The sequence below is a fragment of the Parasteatoda tepidariorum genome, chromosome 1 (assembly GCF_043381705.1).
Source record: "Parasteatoda tepidariorum isolate YZ-2023 chromosome 1, CAS_Ptep_4.0, whole genome shotgun sequence".
In the NCBI taxonomy this organism is placed as follows: Eukaryota; Metazoa; Arthropoda; class Arachnida; order Araneae; family Theridiidae; genus Parasteatoda; species Parasteatoda tepidariorum.
Window position 1 is genome coordinate 3,731,656 of NC_092204.1, and position 20,431 is coordinate 3,752,086.

The 20,431-nt window shown below is 28.5% G+C and overlaps 1 protein-coding gene across 1 annotated transcript in view; it reads left to right on the plus strand.

Annotated features, from left to right (window-relative positions):
- The window catches only part of LOC107441904 (circadian regulator cryptochrome), a gene marked incomplete in the record, with an annotated part of 27,867 nt that extends 11,329 nt beyond the window's left edge, over positions 1-16,538 (plus strand). The window contains 3 exon segments of the mRNA XM_071182037.1: positions 3,815-3,992; positions 5,358-5,515; positions 10,740-16,538. Of these exon segments, the coding sequence (XP_071038138.1) occupies positions 3,815-3,992; positions 5,358-5,515; positions 10,740-11,031 (628 nt within the window).
- Positions 16,539-20,431: the final 3,893 nt, after the last annotated feature.

Here is a 20,431-nt window from a genome sequence, read left to right on the forward strand (position 1 = left end):
TTCATAAAATACTTTTTATTCATCCACTCAAGTTCAAATACATTTTAGACTTTATTCAATTCCTACTATTAGTTCACACTCTCCCTATATCTTGTTCAAATGTTCAATCGTTCATAAAATACTTTTTATTCATCCACTCAAGTTCAAAAAAATTTTTTTTTGAACTTGTAGTTTTTGTCAAATAATAATTCATTCATTAAATGTAATCAATCAATTTTAGTTTTATATTAATGAAAAAATTTTAATTATTTAACACAATGTAACTGAAATAAAAAAATTTCTTTGTTGATCTAAGTAGGAATTAACTTTAAATTATTTTTATATTACTTGTTTTAATCATGAGAGTACATTTAAAAAATTTATCGTGAAAAAGTATATATTTTTATTCAATGAAAGATAGATTTTATTTCAATCGTTTTGAACCTTTATTTTTTTTAAGAATTTTTTAAAATGTAATATTTACCTGCATTTGTGTCTAATAACAATAAATCTTTCGATATGTTAAAAAATTTTTTTGTAAGATTTTTAAGAAAAACATAAATAGGTTCATTATATATTTTATCATGATGTATATGTTACATAACGGTAAAATAGTTAATTAAAATTAAATTATTATGAAATAACTAATTTATAACCAGTTTTATAAAAGCATATATGATATGTATTAGTAGTAAATTTTTTTTTCTAATTATCCAATATCAGTTATTCAAATTATTTGGTTTGGTTTATTTGTAAATTCTAATTTCATTTGATATCTTCATATTAGTGTTAAAGATGTACAAACAAATTTTAATTAGTTTTAAAATTCAATTCATATACTTATAGAGTCCATATTTAACAGTAAAGACATAGTACAAACAAATTTTAATTAGTTTTATATTTTTTAAAAAAGGAATTGAGAGCATCCAGATTTTAATTAGTAAAATATTTATTTAGAAAAAACTTTGAATGTTTTTTGAAAAAAATCTCACCTGCTTGCAATTTTTAGTTAATGTGCTGTTACAATCTTTAAAAATGTTTTTTGAAATTGTTTGAGTAGTGTTATTATTTTATTTATTCATTAAAACATTTTTTTTGCATAATTTTTACTAAAGATTGCAGTTGCTATTTTGAATATAATATAATTATAAGAATAATTACACGAATATAAATAATATATTTTTTTTATATCTTTAGCCAATTAAGAAATGCTTTTTCTCAACTATTTTGAATTTTTTTATGCATAATTTTCATTCTTTTCTATTTCTAATTTTTATGTTTGAAATATATGTATGTTTTGTATGTATTTTTATGTTTGAATCCTGTAAGGTACTCTCTTATTGCTCTTATTTTCAAAGGCCAAATTTTTAACTTCATGTATTTTTTTCTTCCAAACAAATACATTGAATATACACAGTCCAGTCACATTAATGTGACCACCACCTACTTTCGACGTCAACGTGAAATAACCAATCACGGAGTGTAGGTGGCAGCACATTACAATGTAGTGTATATATTGGATGTCCTAGGGCATCGAAAAGCATTTCAGTCGTTGGCGCAATGCAGAAATGTAGCGATTTATCCGACGTCCAAAAGGGCATGATTATTGGCTTTCGGGCCAAGGGTGGAAGCATTTNATTTTATCATGATGTATATGTTACATGACGGTAAAATAGTTAATTAAAATTAAATTATTATGAAATAACTAATTTATAACCAGTTTTATAAAAGCATATATGGTATGTATTAGTAGTAAAAAAATTTTTCTAATAATCCAATATCAGTTATTCAGATTATTTGGTTGTCGAATTATTTGTAAACTCTAATTTCATTTGATATCTTCATATTAGTGTTAAAGATGTACAAACAAATTTTAATTAGTTTTAAAATTCAATTCATATACTTATAGAGTCCATATTTAACAGTAAAGACATAGTACAAACAAATTTTAATTAGTTTTATATTTTTTAAAAAAAAGAATTGAGAGCATCCAGATTTTAATTAGTAAAATATTTATTTAGAAAAAACTTTGAATGTTTTTTGAAAAAAATCTCACCTGCTTGCAATTTTTAGTTAATGTGCTGTTACAATCTTTAAAAATGTTTTTTGAAATTGTTTGAGTAGTGTTATTATTTTAGTTATTCATTAAAACATTTTTTTTGCATAATTTTTACTAAAGATTGCCGTTGCTATTTTGAATATAATATAATTATAAAAATAATTACATGAATATAAATAATATATTTTTTTTATATCTTTAGCCGGTTAAGAAATGCTTTTCCTCAACTGTTTTGAATTTTTTTATACATAATTTTCATTCTTATCTATTTCTGATTTTTATGTTTGAAATACATTTCCTGTAAAGTATTCCCTTATTGCTCTTATTTTCAAAGGCCAAATTTTTAACTTCATGTATTTTTTTCTTCCAAACAAATACATTGAATATATATAAAAAAAATAATGTCTTTTATTGGATCTGCGCAATATATACTATTTTATTTCCTTTGATTGACGTCAATCTAGCCGTGGGAGGTTTTCGTGGTTCACTCTCCATGTAACGCAAATGCGGTTTAGCTCCATCAAAAAGTCCTCCACAAAGGCAAATTTCTCCCAATATCTGATCCAGGAGTCTCTTTGGGTTCTGAATTACAAGGCTACCGAGTTGAACATTGGTAGTTGTAAACCCAAAACTTGGGGCAGCTGTTCAAGGATGGTTATAAAATAAAAAATATATAAATATTTAATCTTACAATATTGAAAATTTCGATATAGATTTATTAGTTAAAAAAAACTGACCTCTAATAAAATAATTTTTTTTTTTTGCCCTCAAGACTAGTCAATAGTTAGTATGAAAAAATGAATTTTCTGACAATAAATCAATAGATATTTTTGTATATCTAATTGTGGAAAAGAAGTTCTAGTTTATTTAAAATTCCCTGATATCTATAAATTTTATTCTTTTCATGAGAAATTTATCCTTTTATAACTAGCAGTAAATTATTTAAATTCAATTTTAAAAAAAAATTTTAGAAAAAAAAAATAGTTTAATAACATGATAAAAAGATTTGTTAGTTAGTTTTTGATTCAAAAAGTCTCGAAAGAGTGTTTATTTGATATCTTATATTATTTGAAGGTTCACTTTTTAGAAATAAAAAATGAGATCATTGCAAAGTGGAAAAAAACAACAACATTGGAGTGTGATTAACTGAGTTTTTCTAAAATGAAACGACAAGCCTCTATAAACTTAACAGGAAGTCGAAATTCGAACATTAAATGCTATTGTAAATTTATTCTAAAAGTCCTTTATTTTTTTATGAACCATTTTTTTCTCTGTGAAGTGAACTGTTGAAAATGTTCTCATAATTAAAATGACTTTAAGTACTAGTATTGAAAATGAATGATTTTATTAAATTCAAGATGAAATTTAACTACAAACAATGATTTTTATGAATTTTTAATTTAGATACAATTATTAGCCCGAAATTTTACAATAGCAAATTTTTTTGGAATATATGGGTGGAAAATATATAGAAATTTACCAGTCAAAAAAGATTTTTTTTTTGTAGTGGAAATTTTTAAAAAATTTTTCCTTATTTTTCCATTTTTGTGTTGATTTTTTTAGACATAATTTGTGTCATTAATATTTAATTTTCACAAATTATGTCTCAATTTTCATAGAAAAAATATCTCTAAAAAAAAAACCTAGATTACCTAGAAACCTCTATTATTTTTTTATTGTGTTTTACTCCATATGACTTTAGTTTTAAAAAATTTTCATGAACTAATGTATCATTTGTTTAGATTTTTTTTAAAAATATTGTAATTTCTGTTGAAGGGAGGAGAATGATTCTATGTTAGAGTGTTGGAACGAAGGTAAAACTGGTTTCCCTTTAATTGATGCTGCAGTGAGACAAATGCGCCAAGAAGGGTGGATTCACCATGTCGCACGTAACGCCATCGCGTGTTTTCTTACGAGAGGAGATTTATGGATATCGTGGGAAGAAGGATTTAAAGTATGCGCTTGTTTTATTTTCTGTTCAAAACAAATTTTTTTTTTTGAAAAGATAATGAACTTGAATCTTTGACTTCAAAAATTGCATAATATTATTGAATAAAATTATTGTGATTTTTATAACTGGAAATTAAAAGCAATAAAAAACTACATTTATTTTGATTTGGCTTGTCAAAACTTAAATGTGCAATGTCAGGTTTTTCTTTTTTTATTATCCAAAAATTTTTTATAGTTTTTTTAATATCATGTTTGAATGCTGACACAGGCTGCTGTTTGCGCATATAACATATTATTTCTGGATCATGCGCCCTCAAGCCTCGTGTGCCTCCTGCACCATTAGACATATTGCAAAGTGTTATTAAGCAGTGCTTAATGGTGCTTTTATTCAATATTTTTTTTAAAAGCCCTTAAAGGTCCTTTTTTTCATTTGGTATTTTCAAAAAGTGCTGAATTTTCCCTTTTCGAAAATGAGATTTTTTTTCGTTACCATGTCAATTTTCGTCTCATATTATGCAAAAGCATGGTTTTCACATTGTTCTATTCAATGTTTTCACAAATCATTCAAACATAATGCATTTCGGCGCTCCGTAGCTTATGAAAGCGCCAATCATTTTACATGTTGATGAAATGCTTGCCATGGGTGAAAGTCTTCCGTCCCCAGGACGGATTTCCGTCTTTCGAAAATGTTCGCGGACGGAAGTAAGTCGCAAACAAGACGGACTCGAAGACGAAAATCGGAATTTTTTTTCTGTCCTTAAAGATATTTTTAGGTCTACGTTATTGGTCGTCCTGTTGTTATTTTATCAAAAGACAGATAAATAAATATTTTTTTGTACAGTATTTAAACTTGATGTATTATGGTAAAGCTTTCTTAGATAGTTTGCATATGTCGAGGGGGTTTTGTGTATGTTAGGTATTTCAGTCAAAACATTTTCAGTCTTGGCCTTTTTTCCAACTTGCACTCATGATGCTTGCTGGTATGTGCACAGTATGTGCATATACTGTGGAAATATCACTGGGAATTCAAGCTTCCTTTTCAACCCTCTGAAATCGAACCGAAAAATCTCTCGATCTTTTTATGGTGACTAATATAATCAAGAAAATCGTTCATTGTCAGAAACTAGTTATTTTATCATTATTGTGTTGCATTATATCCATTAACAAAATGCAAATTATTTTGCATTTTGTTAATGTATATAGTACTTAAAAATATTTTTCAGTGGTTAAAAAATACTTAAAAGGTGCTTATTTTTTGTTGAAAGATTTGGCTATGCACCCTGATGAGTTTTATTTACACCACTGAGTATTTCTTTATTAAAACTGTTTTTAACAATGTTAAAATATTTTTTGTTTGTTTGATTAACAGACTTTCATGAAATATATGATTGATGCTGATTTTGCTGTTTGTGCTGGGAACTGGATGTGGGTTTCAAGTTCTGCTTTTGAAAACATCCTGCAGTGCCCATCCTGTGTGTCTCCCGTCACCTATCTGCGGCGATTCGATCGTTCTGGAAACTATATCAAGTATACAAGCTTTTTATTTGCTTCAAAAAGTTACAGTTTATGTATATATATATATATATATTTANAAAAGTCATGGATTTAGGTCACAAAAAATTCTTAATTTTTCAAATAGAATTTACCCCCCTCCCAATTTCACGGTATACCGATTATGTGAATTTGTTACAAAATCCCTACTCACAGTCATATTTTATTAAAATATAAAATGTTTTTATCATCTTCTTTAAAAATTATGGTGTTCTTTCAAAAAATGAAAGAAAATACATCATTTCTAGAGTGAAGTATCTTTTAAACTTCTGTGATTTCAGAATTTTTGTTATTTATTTTTTTTTATTGTCAATTTAAAATTCTAGCTGAAGCAAGCCAGTCACTGGCAAATTTTTTTATTCTGAAATAAGAGCATGAAAATCAGGAGTATTTCTTTCCTCACCAATACACAAGAAAAGTATCTTTAGACTATAATTCTGCAGAAAAAAAGAAAGAAAATTATTTGCTTTTGTATTTTTTCAGCTATTTTATTGCTTCAACTCTTTCTTTACTGTATTTTTATTTTATTTTTAAATTTACAATAAATATGAAGATGTTGAGTAACAGTTTTGGTTATACCTATCATTTCAATTAATATTATTAACTCTTTCTCTACTGTATTTTCTCTTCTCTACTCTATTCTACGACGCCCAGTGACTGAGTGGTAGAGCTTCGTGCTGTCGTGCCACAGGTCCCTGGTTCGATCCTCGTGCCGGGCAAGGTTGACTCAGCCTTTCACCCCATCAGTGGGTCGATAAATGAGTGCATGCTTGGGAACTAAACACTGGGGGTTCTGCATTCGGCTGACCACCTGACCGGAACATCTGCTCCTGCACCCCAGAGCCCAAGGTCAAGAAAACTGAGATGGGCACAGTAGGCCTTGGCCCTCTTGGGCTGTCGCGCCACTGAGTTTAGTTTAGTTACTCTATTCTACAGTAATGTATCAACTCTTTCTTTACTGTATTTTTATTTTATTTTTAAATTCACAATAAATATAAAGATGCTGAGTAACAGTTTTGGTTATACCTATCATTTCAATTAATATTATTAAATGTATTGTTGTGTTTGTGTCAGAGAAAATAGTAACTTTGTTGAGTCATAAAAAATTCCTGGAATTGAAAATCTAAATAATTTGAAAATCTAAAATGCAGCAGATACCCTCTACAGAGATGCCAACTGTTCCGGACACGCCAAAATAATTTAAAAAAATGGTAAATTACTACAAAGTTTATTTTGCAAATATTTGACTATTTTTGCTTGCTTTTTAAAAGGTATAGTAGGTCATAACTAGTACAAAGTGATGAATTATATAAGCCTACAAATTATTTAGAAATAGTGGTGGATAAAAATCTACTGTGTTGAATTTATTAAACCAAGAATCACAATTGATAAACAACCTCTTCAAAATATATATTTGCTGTCCGGAGCAAGTTGGCATCCCTGCCTCCATATGTTATTCTCAAGAACCAGAGACCTAGACCCCTATCTTGAAATAGATTTTTATAGATTTGAAATATTAAGGAGTTTTACTTACTTAGGATTAATTATTATTGTTGATAACATAATGTCTCCTGAAATAAAAAACTGACTATCTGGCAAATAGGGCTGTCTATGGGCTGAGAAGGTTTTTTAAATCTAGGACTTCTTTCTAGAAAAACAAAGCTCTTCAGTTACAAAACTTTAGTCATTCCAGTCTTGACATACGCTTCTGAGACTTGGACCATGACAAAACTGGAAGAAAATTGTATCACAATATTTGAGCGAAAGATTTTGCAGAGTATACTTGGTGGTGTAAATGAAAATAATAACTGGAGAAGGAGATTTAACTTTGAACTGTATAAGATTTATAAACGACCCAATATTAAATACATGAAAATGAATTGCATGGCCCACGTGATTCGAATGAGTGATGACAATACAATAAAAAAGATATTGCCTTTTAGACCCACTGGAACAAGAAGGTGGGGAAGGCCGTGGTTGAGAAGGGCTGACTCACTGGAGTCGGATTTTCTTGCAATTAATGAAGAAAATTTGGAGATGAAAGATAAGTTGGAAGTTGTTATGGAGAAATCTTCAGCAGAAGGCATTGGCCCACATTGGGCTGTCTAGCCAACTATGANTAGTCAGTCCAGTCTTGACATACGCTTCTGAGGCTTGGACCATGACAAAACTGGAAGAAAATTGTATCGCAATATTTTAGAGAAAGATTTTGCAGAGTATACTTGGTGGTGTAAATAAAAATAATAACTGGAGAAGGAGATTTAACTTTGAACTGTATAAGATTTATAAACGACCCAATATTAAATACATGAAAATGAATTGCATGGCCCACGTGATTCGAATGAGTGATAACAATACAATATAAAAGATATTGCCTTTTAGACCCTCTGGAACAAGAAGGCCGGGAAGGCCGCGGTTGAGATGGGCTGACTCACTGGAATCTGATTTTCTTGCAATTAATGAAGAAAATTTGGAGATGAAAGATAAGTTGGAAGTTGTTATGGAGAAATCTTCAGCAGAAGGCATTGGCCCACATTGGGCTGTCTAGCCAACTATGACGATGATTCCTTTCTTTAAGTTTTCATTGATTTCTAAACTGACAAAGAGCTAATTTTAGATTCGTTGATGATATGATTCAGCTGATGTTGATAGATTCGGAAATTGTCCCAAAAGTCGAAGATATTTAAGAAATGTAAATACTGAACCGCTGTAAATACTATGTAAGAAATGTAAATACTGTTTAAGCCTTAAATTTAAAAGTAAATTTTAAAGGAAATATAGCAATGCAAAAGAGAAATAAGATTTTGAAAGGAGAAACATCTTTTTTTCCTCAAATTCTATGCCCAATAATAGTTTAAATCAGCAAAAAAAAAAAAGACCAGCTTTTTTTTAAAAAAAATATAAAATCTAGTCTTATTGACTTTTTTAATATTTATATTTTATTATTGAAAATTAACATGCAAGTAATTAAGTTCATTTTATTGATTCAGTAAAATGATAAGTAAAAAATGTAATGATTATAAGCTCTCACTTAAGGGTATTTATTCTCTAAATTGACAAAATGTTATTAATTTTAATGATGTTATTGCTACTTCATATTTCCTGCAAAACTAGTCATTTTCTTCCAAAATTATTATTTTTAATATATTATTTTTTTATTAATTTTCTTTTATATACAAAAGCCATGCTTAGGATTACTAATAGTCTAAGGAATTTAGATTAAATGTATAAACTATCAACTAGATACTTAGAAAAGTTTATAGTTCACCAAATGTTTACAATTTGAAATTTAAAATTATGTGTACTCAACTAGCTCCATTTTACAGAAATTGCCTCATAAGGACAGCAGTGATTTAATGGTTTTTGTGGATAAAAAAACCCCCCACAGCAATGCTTTTTTTTTTCAATATCTGTAGCTGCCAACTCTACTGGATTTTGCCAAATTCTGCCGATCTATTGGTTTAATAAAAATTATTAGAAAATTCCTTTAAATTGTGAGTAAGTTTCAAAAAAAAAGAAAAAAAAATCACTATTGAAATAGAATTTTGGGACTGATTATTATTGCTTGCTTGAATACTTATTTAATAAGTATTACTAATGCATAATGAAGTGAGTCCCATTTTTAAAAATTGTTTGAGAACCTTTTATTTTGTTTTAAAATGTTCAGTTTATTTTTATTCAGAACTTTTTAAATTGATTAAGAGATCTTTTAACTATCTTTGAAAAATTATATGCCTATTACTACTTAAAATTACGAGTAAACATAGTACATAACATTTCAAGCTCATTTATTGTCAATCATGACAGGAAAATTTTGCAGTCTTTCTATTTTAATGACTATAAAAATCCCTAAAAGTCCCCTATGTGTAGAATATTTAGTACATTATGAGACAATCATCATGAAATTTTTATTATTTTGTAAAATCTCCTGGTTTTTTTTTTCACATGTTGGCAGCCATCCGAAGAATATAGAAACTACAATTATATTTATCAGAATCGTAGAAACAATTATATTTATCAGAATTAGTAAAAAAGGACTAGAACTATAGTTATTAATTTAAGTATCATTCATCATTTTTATTTTGCAAGAAAATATATCTTTTCAAATTGGTATTTTGCAGTCATATGTCTACTCAGTCACGGCAATAGAGAATCATACTAATTCTATTGTACTTGAACAATACTGTTCACTTAAGTTGATAGAATAGCAAAATACATGTAATCCAAAGTTTTGATTTTCAAATTAAAATTTAATGTATTTTTACATAAGTTTAATTTTCAAATGATAAAATTATTTTTTCTGCAATACCCTAACCAATATCATAGCTGCCAAGTCTCCTGTTTTTTAACTAAGACTCCTGTATTTTAAGACTATCTCTTCTTTACCCTTATATTTTCAAACTTCCCCGTATTTGTTGAAGAAATTTAAAAAAAGAAAATTGGCGATAAAATATCTGCTGATGGCAACAATACTTCTCTTCTTCCTCAACAGGTAGTGTATTGCCAGTACTGCAATATGTTGAGTGTTAATAGTTTAAGTTTTTCTCCCAATATTTGATCCAGGAGTTCCCTTGTCTTCTGAATTGAGTTCAAAATTGCAAGGCTACGCAGTTGAACATTAGTAGTCGGATACCCAAAAAATTGGGTCAGCTGTTCAACAATGGTTATTAAATAAAATAGTTTAAGTACCTTTTGTGGTCTAGCTAACCGTGGGATATTTTCGTGGTCTTCCTCTCCCTGTAACTCAAGTGCGGGTTAGTTCCATCAAAAAGTCCTCCACAAAGACAAAATTTCTTCCAATACTTGATCTAGAAGCTCCCTTGTCTTCTGGATTGGGTTCAAAATTACAAGGCTACGGAGTTGAACATTAATAGTCGCAAACCCAAAATTTGGTCGTTTGTTCAACAACCTTTATAAAATTTAAAGTTCTTATAAATAATGGTTTAAAAAAATCTTTTTTAGATTACGATTTATATACATATTTTTTTATCACTAAATGTACTTATTTCCAATTTTGAATTTCTTTGACTTACATGATAATGCATGATGTATCAAAACTAAACTCTCAGTCTAAAACATGTTGCTAATTAATTCTCCGTCAATTTATTTCTCCAATGTTGGCAGGTATGCAATATGACATCTGTGTATAAATTTAATTTGACGACTAAGGATCAATATAAAGTTTTTTTTTTCTTTTCAGAAAATATATTCCCGAGTTGAAAAATATGCCGACTCAGTTTGTTTTTGAGCCATGGTTGGCCCCATTATCCATTCAAGAATCGGCAGGATGCATTCTCGGAAAAGATTATCCTCTTCCTATAGTAAATCATGACATGGCTGCCACCAAGAGCACTGAGAAGATGAATGCCATCAAGGAGAAATTCTTGACAAAATCTGTTCCTCTTCATTGCACGCCAAGCAGCCCTGCAGAAACACGAATCTTCATGTGGTTGCCTGAAAATTGCTTAGATAATTTAATTCCTCAAAACTGATAAAATTATTTTGAAATGCATAAAGAACAAACTCCAGATTTTGATCTAATTATTGTGAAAGGAGTGAGCATACTTTCACATATCTAAAATGTGTAAGCATAGCTGCCATTTCTACTGGATTTTCCAGTAGATTACTGGATTTTGCAATTATTAAAAATTCTCCTGGTTTCTGTACATTCTAGGAAATTCCATACAATAGGGGAGTTTCTGGAGAAAAAAAAAAGAAAAACAGTTTCCTAAAGAAAAAATTTTTCAGATTGTTTGCTTGATTATTTAAATAATATAAATTTCATGATAATACATAATGAAGCGAACCTTATTTACGGAAATCAGTTTAAAACTGTTTTTGTTCTAAAATGTTCAGTTTATTTTAATTCAAAACCCTCTTTTGATGACTATAAAAGTGCTGAAATTTCCCTTTGTGTAAAATATTTAGTACATTAATGCAGCAATTATCATGAAATTTATATTATTTCATAAAATCTACTGGGTTTTTTCCTATCCAATAAATTTGGCAGCTATGCATAAGGAACAAAATTTAAGATTTGAATCAATGAAGCTTTCATGGTTATCTAAACAATTTTGGAGAAATTTTGAAATGGCAGCACCTACTTTTTCCCATCCAAATGTGATCTTTGCAGTTTTTATTTATTTTTTAATAGATTTAATACTAAGTTTTATATCTTTATTCGCTGCAAACAAAGTTTTTGTTTTGTTTATTTTATTACATCCAAATTTTCATTTAGTCAGTTAGCTTTGTATTTGTTATGAATTGCATTTATTATTTTAGCGTTTTAAAAGTTTTGCTACATTATTGTTAAGTTTCTCATGTTTATTTACATTGTTATGTCTTACGCTGTACAGAAAGGTATTTTTGTGAAGTTACATATCAAATCATTTTAGTTCTTATTTGTTTTTAGAAAATGTCTATCTTGTTTACGTAGTTTAAGCATCTTACAACAATTCTAATTGAATGCAGGTGTGATTTGTATTTTGATCATATGTTATCCAACTATTATAGACACAGAAATAATTAATTCACTTAGTTCTTTAAATGATGAATTGATTTAATATCTTATTTTTTATAGAATTAAGTTTTAAGTGAATGAATCAAGTTTTAATTGTATGAATTAAGTTTAAATGATAAATTAATTTAATATCCTATTTTTTAAATTAAGTCTTAATTGAATGAATTAAGTTTTAATTAAATGCATGTGTGTGTGTGTGTTTTGATCATATGTTATCCAACTATTATAGACAAAAAAATATTTAATTCACTTAGTTTTTTAAATGATGAATTAATTTAATATCTTATTTTTTATGGACAAGTCAGCATTTTTTATGTCCTTTGATATTGGCTGGTACGCATTCGAAGGTTTTTAAGCTGATAAATAAATAAAACTAAATTAACATTATGTTTATTTTTATTGAGTGTAGTGCGCCTACCACTACAAATATACAATTCCAATTCCCTAGTATATAAGACACGTTAACTCGATTCTAATGTGGGGTACTTTTTCATAGATGATGGTTGAATTTTTCGATAACTACTATCCCCACATTGAGTATTTATTTTAATGATTATAAATTGATGTCATTAAAGTTTTAGAGCTTTAAATTTTTTCTTAAGATATTTTGTATTTTTGTACTGAAATTTTTAGTTTCAAAGAAGTTAAACAAATTGAGTTAATTTCTTTAATTTATTTCTTTATACTTTTTTTTTAACATTCAAAATGTTGAGCTTCTGGGTAAAATTGCACAAAAAATTAATTGTTTTGCGCAATTATCTCATTGAATGCCATAGGGAAAACTGTTTTTTATTGCATTGAAGCTTGCAGTTAAAATTTCAGGGAAAGCTGGGATTATTTTTGTTTTGTTTGCTGTTAAAAAAAAAATTATTTTTTTAGAAAAATAATCTAGTCATTAATATAATATGTGGACCATTCTTGTGCAAATTGAGCTATAAATTTCTGAAAAATTTTACTAAATAACGCTAGACTGTGTCAATTGGTTAAAAAAAAAAAAGGTTCAGTTTCAGTTGTGACAATTTTTTACGATGGCACTCATGTAAATGGATTTAGCCTCACTTTCATGTTCATACAAGCAATTTCTATCTTATTCCTATTATTAGTTCACCCTCTCGCTAAATCTTGTTCAAATTTTCAATCTTTAATAAAATACTTTTTATTCATCCACTCAGGTACAAATAAAAAATTTTTAAACTTCTTGTTGTTGAAACTTGATGTTAATACTGTTTTTTCAAATATTAATTAAATTTAATAAATTTCAGTTTGATATGGGAGAAAAAAATTTTAATTATTTAATAAAAAGCAACTAAAATAAAAAATTTCTTTCTTGACCTAAGTAGAAATTGACTTTAATTTTTTTTTATTGCTTGTTTTTGAAATAGTACACCTCCAACATTTTTCTGCTTCCAAACAAAACATGTGACAGAGAAAAACAACTATTCCCTGAATCTTGTCGACCATCTTTTTATTTTGTACAATTCTTAAGATCTTTATATATAATATCTATACAATTTTTTTTATTTCATGCATCCTTCTTTTGTCTTAGATTCTATATATCATATGCCTCTCAGATAATTATTCTATGTTCACTAATTTTTGTGATACTATATGTGCACCATATAACAATGTTATAGATATATTTATATGTGTGTGTATTCTTCAATGCACTCTAATGTACTATTATAGATTCCATAACTTAAAGGTGTACTCCACTTTGTTGTTTCTTTAAACACATTTAGAATTTTCCTCCTACTTTTGCATCAGGCATAGTTTGGTGCACTGTTACATGCTATGTCGCATTATCCTTAAACCGCTTAACCATTTTGTTACATGCTACATGATATTTCAATGAATATATGCATATTATATGTGTACCATATAACAATGTTATATATATATATATTATTACATTTATATATATAAATGTGTGTGCTTTTCAATGCTTTCTCCTTTACTGTTATTTATTTCAATACTCAGAAGTGTTCTGCACTTTTTTTAAACGTTTATTTCCCCCCCCCTCTTTTTTTGCATGAGACATAGTTTGTTACACTGTTTGGCTTTGTTACTTTTATTATGCAAAATACACTACGTCATATTGTCCTTAAAACCACTTAACCATTTTGATACTATATGCTGCATGCATTGTGTGCTTTTGTACTGTATAATAATACTTCAATGAATAGATGTCATTTCCAATTTCTTTGTTTAATTCACATTAATTTTCTCCTTAATGTGAGCTAAAAACATTGGACTATACAGGGTAAAATATAATGTTAAATATAGTTTTATAGTAGTAAGATATAGTTATTCACTACTATAAAAGTTTTAGTAAAATACTCTATAAATTTAGTGAAATATATTATTTTAATAAAATATTTTTTTCCCATTTTTCTTACTTCACTTCTCTTAAAAAAAGTAAAATTAATTTTAGGGTAAAAACACCTAGTTGGAATGAAATAAAATTTAATGTGCAAAATACAAGAAATTTAAAAATCATATGCATTCAACATGTACGTTATGCAGTAGTTCCACAGGGTTACCACTCCGCAGGGGAAAACCTGGAAAATACAGGAAATTTAAAAATCACCTAAAATGCAGGACATTTTGAGTTTTTTTTTTACAAGCAGGGAAAATGCAGGAAATTTTATTTCTTATTTTTGTCTTTTAAAAGTGGTGACCACTCAAAGCTCAATAAGCTATAAGATATTTAAAGATATATAAAGTATATATATAAAGATATTAAAGGATATATAGCATTATTTGTTTTAAAAATGTATTTAAAAATTATTTTACGACTATCTCCTGTTTAACTGCATATTCTCAAATTGCTCCGTATTTGTTGAAGAAATTTTTAATAAAAAATTGGTGATAAAATATCCAATAATTGCAAAATTATTTCTCTTATTATTCAACAGATGGTGCTCATCCAAATACCAGTACTGAAGTATGTTAAGTGTTAATTGTTTAAGTCTAACTGTGATGGCTCAGTGTTTGCCTTCCAATGAGGTAAACCCGGGTTTGAATCCATCTTTCACAGTGCTGACGTGAAATATCCTCAGTGGTAGACGGATCACGGCTTAGAGTCCCTTGTTGTCATGGGAGGTTTTTGTGATTTTCCTCTCCATGTAACTCAAATGAGAGTTTGATCCATCCAGAAAGTCCGCCATGAAGGCAAATTTCTCCCAATACTTGATCCAGGAGTTCCCTTGTCTTCTAGATCGGGTTCAAAACGACAAGGCTACGATGTTGAACATCAGTAGTCGTAAACCCAAAATTAGTAAAATCTCTGTTATTTTATTTCTCCAATGTTAGTGGCAACCCTGTCTGAATATGACAAATGTCCTTACATATAAAAAAGTATAAAAACTTAGTGATGATAGTTAAAACTCAACAGTGACTTAAAAAATTACTAGTACATTAGAATAGATGAGCTTTGATGCTACACACTGTAGCATTAACTTCAGAGCAAAGTACATAATGAAAAAAGGTGAATTAAAGCATTTACTACTCATTTGTTACGCTCTTTTTTTTTTGTATTCTACTTTGCACTGAATATGATGCTACACACAGTATAGTATCGAAACTTGTATTCTATTTTAATGTATTTGTGGTTTTTAACTTTCATTATATCGCAACATGTCTAAGGAGATGTTTGAAATAAAGTGATTTTACTGACTGCATAAAATATTGTTGTATGTACAACAGGGTGCGTAGCGTTTGTTAAAAGTTTTTTTTAAAGCCCTTAAAGGTGCATTTCTAATTCAGGATTTATAAAAAGTGCTTCATCTTCTAAAAAGAGATTTTTTCTTTGCCATGTTGATTGTCGTTCTAAATTACAAAATATGCATGATTTTTGCAATTTTCTCTGCAGTATTTATCGGAAACTAGTTGTTCTATCATGATTACGTAAAGTTTTTGAATTTTATGTTTATAAATTAAGAACTTTAAACGATAGAAAAAAAATTTTTAGTACTGCACAGATCCTAATTTAGATTTTTTTTTATTTGGAAAGTGCTTAAAAGGTGCTTATTTTTTATTGAAAAATCTGGCTACTCACCCTGTTTAAATTCTACATCTGTTTTTTTTTTTAAAAAAACTTTCACAAGAGTCCGTCTAAAAACTTTTAATTCAACAATTCTTCAATCATTGAAAAATCCATGCACAAACTTTATGTATTAAAAAAGAAAAAGAGCATGTCACATTCATTTTATTACTTTTTTTCATGAAAAAAAACAATGGAAGAATATATTTTTATTTAAAAAAAACAAACTTTTATTGATCACATTTTAAATACAAAATTTGAGTGAAAATAATACAGCAAGAGAAAACAATACTGTGACATATGAGTGAGTAAGTTCTATAGTTGAACCGACAAAATGGTTTTAAATGTAGCAAAATCTTGATAACCAATAAATACTTTATATTTTGCAGTACTGAATTTAAACTTATTAATTTTGTGAAACTGTTAAATTTATTTAANCCTATGGATTTTCTTCATTGTTTGGAAGCCAGTGTAATAATGAAAATTGATAAAAAATAATAAAAATTGGAATAAAATTAACAAAAAACTGTAAAAAATGCATTAAAATGCAAAATATGCCCCAAAAATCTAAAAAAATGCTCTAAAAGGCAAAAAATGCAAATGTCATCAAAATCCGGGCCTTATTGATAACCAATAAATACTTTATATTTTGCAGTACTGAATTTAAACTTATTAATTTTGTGAAACTGTTAAATTTATTTAAATAAAATAAAAATCCCCCCCCTCCCTAAAAAAACTGGTGAAGCTGGCTATGATGAAGGGAAGAAAAATAAAACGTTACACTAAACTGTGTCTGCCAAACAAAATGGTTGAGAGGGTCGTCGTAGAAGCCATTTTTTTTTAATCTAATAAACACAAAACACTAACTATTGAAAATAAAAACATAATTATGGTAAATACTGTATTAAAATGATTTTCCTTTATTATTCTAGAGAATTGTTACTCTGTATGGATTATGCCAGTGTTTCTCAAAGTGCGGTACGGGAACAGTTTATTGGAGGTACGCATTCTTATGCGAAATATCTTACAACAAACGAACATTTCACAAAATTTTATTTATAAACCATAGATACCCTGTTAAAAACAAAGCTAGCCATATAGAAATTTACGATTACGTATTTTTTGCAGAGTTGCCAGTTCAGATTTTTAACTTCTGTGCAATTTTTTTGTAGTAAAAAACACATTCATTGAACCGGTATTCCAGTTAGTAGTAGATGCTTGACTTCCTACCTCTTTTACAATAATCATAGAATTAAAAAAAAAATTCAGGAAAAAAACTTGTAGTGCGCTTAACTAGTCTTTTTGCACTTATTAAACCAGACAAAAAACACTTGTTACGAAAAATCACACACATTTTGAAAGAATATAAATGGCACTAAATAATCCATCACAGTTTGCTCATAATAACTACATCATCGTTCAGAAAGTTTCTCCTTATTTTCAGAAGATGTTTGCTCATCCCATTTATCTGTTAGCAGCTCTAATATTTTAAAAACGAAAAATCACATGGCTTTAGTTGCTGATCTTTATGAGGGTATTCCATAATCACAGCCCTGTGCATATTTATTTAGTTAACACACTAGAGGTCGCAAACTAATATTTATGTAAGGGAAAAAACATTTCAAGAAAAGCAGGATTAAAAACCAGTGTGGTTGCCGGAAGTGAGTTCTAATAATATTTTACCTCCACCACTTTAAACCTTTGTGGTTGGTATATTTACCACTTACTCCATTAGTTTTTAAATGCCATTGGGAACGTATTTTCCCACCCATGATTTGTGTGGCAATCTGCTGATACTTTCAGAAAATTGTACCCAGATTTTGAAATTTTACAAGTTTAGGTGTATGGCCTATTTTTTAATAGAGGTAACATCTTAAATAGGATCATAAAAATAAAATTAATTTTAGACAATAAGCTACACGAATTTCTTTTAATAAATCTACCTTAATCCCAAAATATATTTTAAGATAACATTAATTAAATAGAAATGCTAAAAAAAACTTTAAAAAATATATATATAAGATTAAACAGGTTTAATCTTCCCTTTCTTGTTAATGATTTGTCAGGTTTTGATAAATAATTTGTTTTTCATTGATTTTTTAAATTCCAATTATTAGTTCACATTTTCAATAGTTCATAAAATACTTTTTAGTCATCCACTCGAGTTCAAATACAGTGGAGCATCGTTTATACGACGCCGAAGGGACCACCGAAAAACGTCGTATAATCGATTTTTACTTCTAAAATTGAAACTCACTCTGTTTTCAGTTAATTTTAATGTTTAACGTGTTGATTTACATAAATTTCTAAATTAGACAAAGCAAAACAAACAAATAACCAAAGAAGAAAAATTGCAGTGAGTAATTTGAATGTATGTTACCTTTAATTACATTTTCTTGCTATTAGTCTCTACAATGCTTTGAATAGCGAGTTGAACTTATTGCTTTCTATGATGCAATTTTAGATTTCTAATCACCGCCAAATCTAATGGCTGAAGCGCATTTGTGCAATTTGCAGGAAAAAAGGGAGCTTTTACATTTTCCAAAATAATTAATATCGATGGGTGCGCTGGACATTGGTCGATGAATAGCAAAATTTTTCGTTTTTCCCTCTTCATAACATTGTCAAGTTTCTTCAGTCATCTAGTAAAAATTATGGTCGTCATCCAAGCATGTTGGCAAATTCCGCCCTTTTTTAAACAATAAAAAATAAAATAAACGTGAGCAAAATCTAAAAACCGACGTATAACCGATTCTTTGCGTCGTATAAACCAGCGGTTCTTAACCTATGGGTCACGACCCAAAATTGGGTCGCGAAGTATATTTCTTGGGTCGCGCTGAGTCGAACCAGAAAAGTTAGTAATACACCAAGTAATAAGTAATACCAACACCTCCTAGAAGAAGTCATTGTGGCTTACTCGGCCTAATTTTGACTTTTTTTGGGTCGCGACATGAACATATTTCTCAAATTTGGGTCGCGGCTTAAAAAGGTTAAGAACCACTGGTATAAACGATATATTTTTACATTAAAATGAATAGGAATGATTTGGGACCACACTAAAACGTCGTATAAATGCAAACGTTGTATAAGTGATCGTCGTATAAACGATGCTCCACTGTACATTTTTTTTTTAAGTTTGTAGTGGATGACACTTGATGTTGATACAGTTTTTTTCAAATATTAATTAATTCATTAAATTTAATTAATTTTATCTGGGAGAAAACAATTGTAATTATTTAATAAAATAAACATTTTCTTTGTTGACCTAAGTAGGAATTGACTTAATTTTTTTTAACTTAATTTTTCGCTCTATAAGTAAAAATTATCTATGAGTTTTGAAGCTATAAACAAACATAAAACTTTTGTTCATAGCACCGAAACTGCTGTACGTTCTTTTCATTCTTACAGATCTCATGCATACTCATACTTCTGAGATCGAACAGTTGTTTAGATAAAGAAACTAGTATTGGATTTAATTAATAACTTATTATAACCAGTATGGGTGATACTGGAGTAAAATTTTAAATATGATTCCCAGAAAGCATGTAACCTTACCGCAACCTTTTGTTGGAATTTTCTTTTTTATTGTCACGAAAATGTTTGTACTAAAAACCCTTTTTTCAAAATGAAGCAAAAATATTGCAGTTTCAAACCTTTCATCCTAAAAGAATTAAAAATTAATTTGTAAAGCTTTTTTAAAAAGTATTGTCACTTAGGTAAAGTGGTCACTTAGGTCCATAATGACGTTTTATCTGACGTCACACTAGCGATGGGATCAAATTGCATTGTCCATTAAAATATCATGACAAGGTGGATATTTGCTGAGCATACAAGACTTTGCGAAAAGAAACATTATAATGACCTAGATTTAAGATTATTTTCACCTTCAGACAAGCTTTAGTCAACCTCGATTTAAGGTTTTTATATACAGTGAATTCGCGATGACTCGAATCTGATTAGGACTGACGAAAAACTTCGACATATCGGAAGTTCGACTTATCGTTAGTTTCGGTATTTAACTTTCAAAATATTGTCGGATTATTTAATTAATGCTTATTAATTACAAATCTTCTAAATGCTTACAATATTTAAGATCATTTTTCTGACAAGCCTTTTACGATAAGACTGTTTGAAACACTTTATGATACCCTGGTCCATCGGCTGCAACTTTGCTGTTGTGTTTGGCGGGACAAGTTTACTGCTTACAAATTAGGTAGATAACTATGCGTTGTGCATTTATCCATAAAAAGTATCACTTTTCTTTTTTTAGCGAAGAATTTCCGATCCAATTTTCTTACATAGTCTTCAAATAAAACTGATGTCATCCAAA